Below are 1,787 nucleotides of genomic sequence, written 5' to 3' on the forward strand. Positions count from 1 at the left end.
ATTTTAACACTTTGGAAAGAGCCTCGGACTCCAACCCTGAAAATGTGGGAGGAGAAAATGACTGAAAACACCGCATGCGAGAAAATGCTGGGAACACTGAGCAGCAAGACAGAGACTCTAATAGAACAATGGGACAGTTTTTTTGTTTTTATGGGTCTACAACATGATGACAATGTGAGATACAGTCTGAATTAAGAATTACCTGTGTGTGCAACAGTTTATTTATTTATTTATTTTTCTTCACTGAGTGTGGTTTTTGTTGTTTTGGGTTGTTATGTTATGTTTTTCTTAAATGTTCAAAATAATAAAAAAAACTTTAGATACCATATTTCTAAGATTTTCAGGGCCGAGTACAATAACCTCAGTTTGATCTGAATTAATTATTTAATTACTGAATTTATTACTTACAGGCTGCAGGGTGCTGTTTGGTACAGAGCTGCAGATCATCCAATAAAACTCTCACCGAGCCAGTACTCTCCAGCAGCGTCACCAAAGCCCATCTTGTACTCATCCCAGGGTCTGTAGAAGTTCACCGAGCCGTCCATCCTCCTCTGGAACACCTGGGGAGGAGGCAGCAGAAACATATGTGGTTTCAGGGATCACAGATCTGGATTTACAGCAGTGCTCCTGTTGAAATGTTCCTGCTTACACTTTTTAGTTACAAGCACTCACCATCCAGCCTCCTCCTTCTGAGTCCATGTCACAGTACACCTGCGCACAAACACCCGTCACACTCTAGCTGCTTAAAGACGTGGACATGAACAGGACCCAGAGTCCCAGAGAGGGTGGACTGTACCTGGACCGCAGACCTTTCTCCAAGGGGATAGATGGTGTACACGCCGCTGCTTTGGCTTCTGTCTTGGCGGCGGATGTTGCTGCAGTCCCTCGGCTGGATGAGCTCCATGCAGCTGGTCAACACAGGAGCGAGGAGGAGGACGATGAAGACCGCTGGCAGCAGGAACAGAGAGGAAGCCTTTCATTTGCACAATATTCACTTCCTACCAAGCTCAAAAAGCCTGTGATTCTCCCTCAGCTTTGCCTCTCAGCTGTGCTGAAGTCTTGTCTAGTCTGCACAGGGTGTGGTTCAGCCAAACCCCCCTCGCTGTGCTCAGCTCATGATGTCAGCAGCCTTGGCACTTCTTAGTATAGTCCTGTTCCCTTTCATTGTAAAGTGAGTTCATGCTTTGTTATATTTTCGTATTCCTGTTGATCTCTGAGCTTCACAGAATAAGAACCATTCTGAACCATCCCCAGAAAATCCAGGCTTAAGTTACCTGGATAAGAGGACATCCTGCTTGGTGGCACAGACCTCAGGAGCAGGCTATGTTCAGAGTTTAAGATGAGCTGGAGGTGTTTTCATTGTGGTGGAGTTTCTACAGGAAGATTTAATAGTAATATCAGAAGCAGTGCTATTCAGTGTAGAGTATCAGAGCAGACGTGTCTGATCAAAGAATAGAACAGAGTAAATCAATTTTTCTCACAGTCGTAGAACAAAACGAAATAGTAGATTTTTTTTAGGGAAATATCAGAACAAAATCTTGAAACTGGAATGACATTGAAATCATGTTTTGGAAGTAACAATGGATTACAAAACCTTTAACCATATCTGCAATCTGTCATTACTGACATGGTCCACGGTCTTTGACCCAGTGTTTTTGTGTTGTCGCACTTTTTCGACCGTGTTTACTTATTATTCTAGTGATCTATGTTTCTTAGTCTTTATTTGGTATTGTTTAGTTTCCTTGTGCCTCCTCGTTTAATCACTTCTATTTCTCACATGCACCATG

At 43.0% G+C, this 1,787-nt stretch overlaps 1 protein-coding gene across 1 annotated transcript; it reads right to left on the reverse strand.

The window, feature by feature from the left end:
• Positions 1-426: 426 nt before the first annotated feature.
• On the reverse strand, positions 427-981 carry LOC116324059 (microfibril-associated glycoprotein 4-like). Its single transcript, XM_031744598.2, has 3 exons — positions 797-981; positions 673-711; positions 427-560 (listed from the first exon to the last, which is right to left on the reverse strand). Exons 1-3 carry the CDS (start codon positions 902-904, stop codon positions 444-446), a joined length of 264 nt encoding a protein of 87 aa, XP_031600458.2. The 5' UTR covers positions 905-981; the 3' UTR covers positions 427-443.
• Between the last annotated feature and the right edge of the window lie 806 nt (positions 982-1,787).

The sequence above is a fragment of the Oreochromis aureus genome, linkage group 8 (genome assembly GCF_013358895.1).
Source record: "Oreochromis aureus strain Israel breed Guangdong linkage group 8, ZZ_aureus, whole genome shotgun sequence".
Taxonomy (NCBI): Eukaryota; Metazoa; Chordata; class Actinopteri; order Cichliformes; family Cichlidae; genus Oreochromis; species Oreochromis aureus.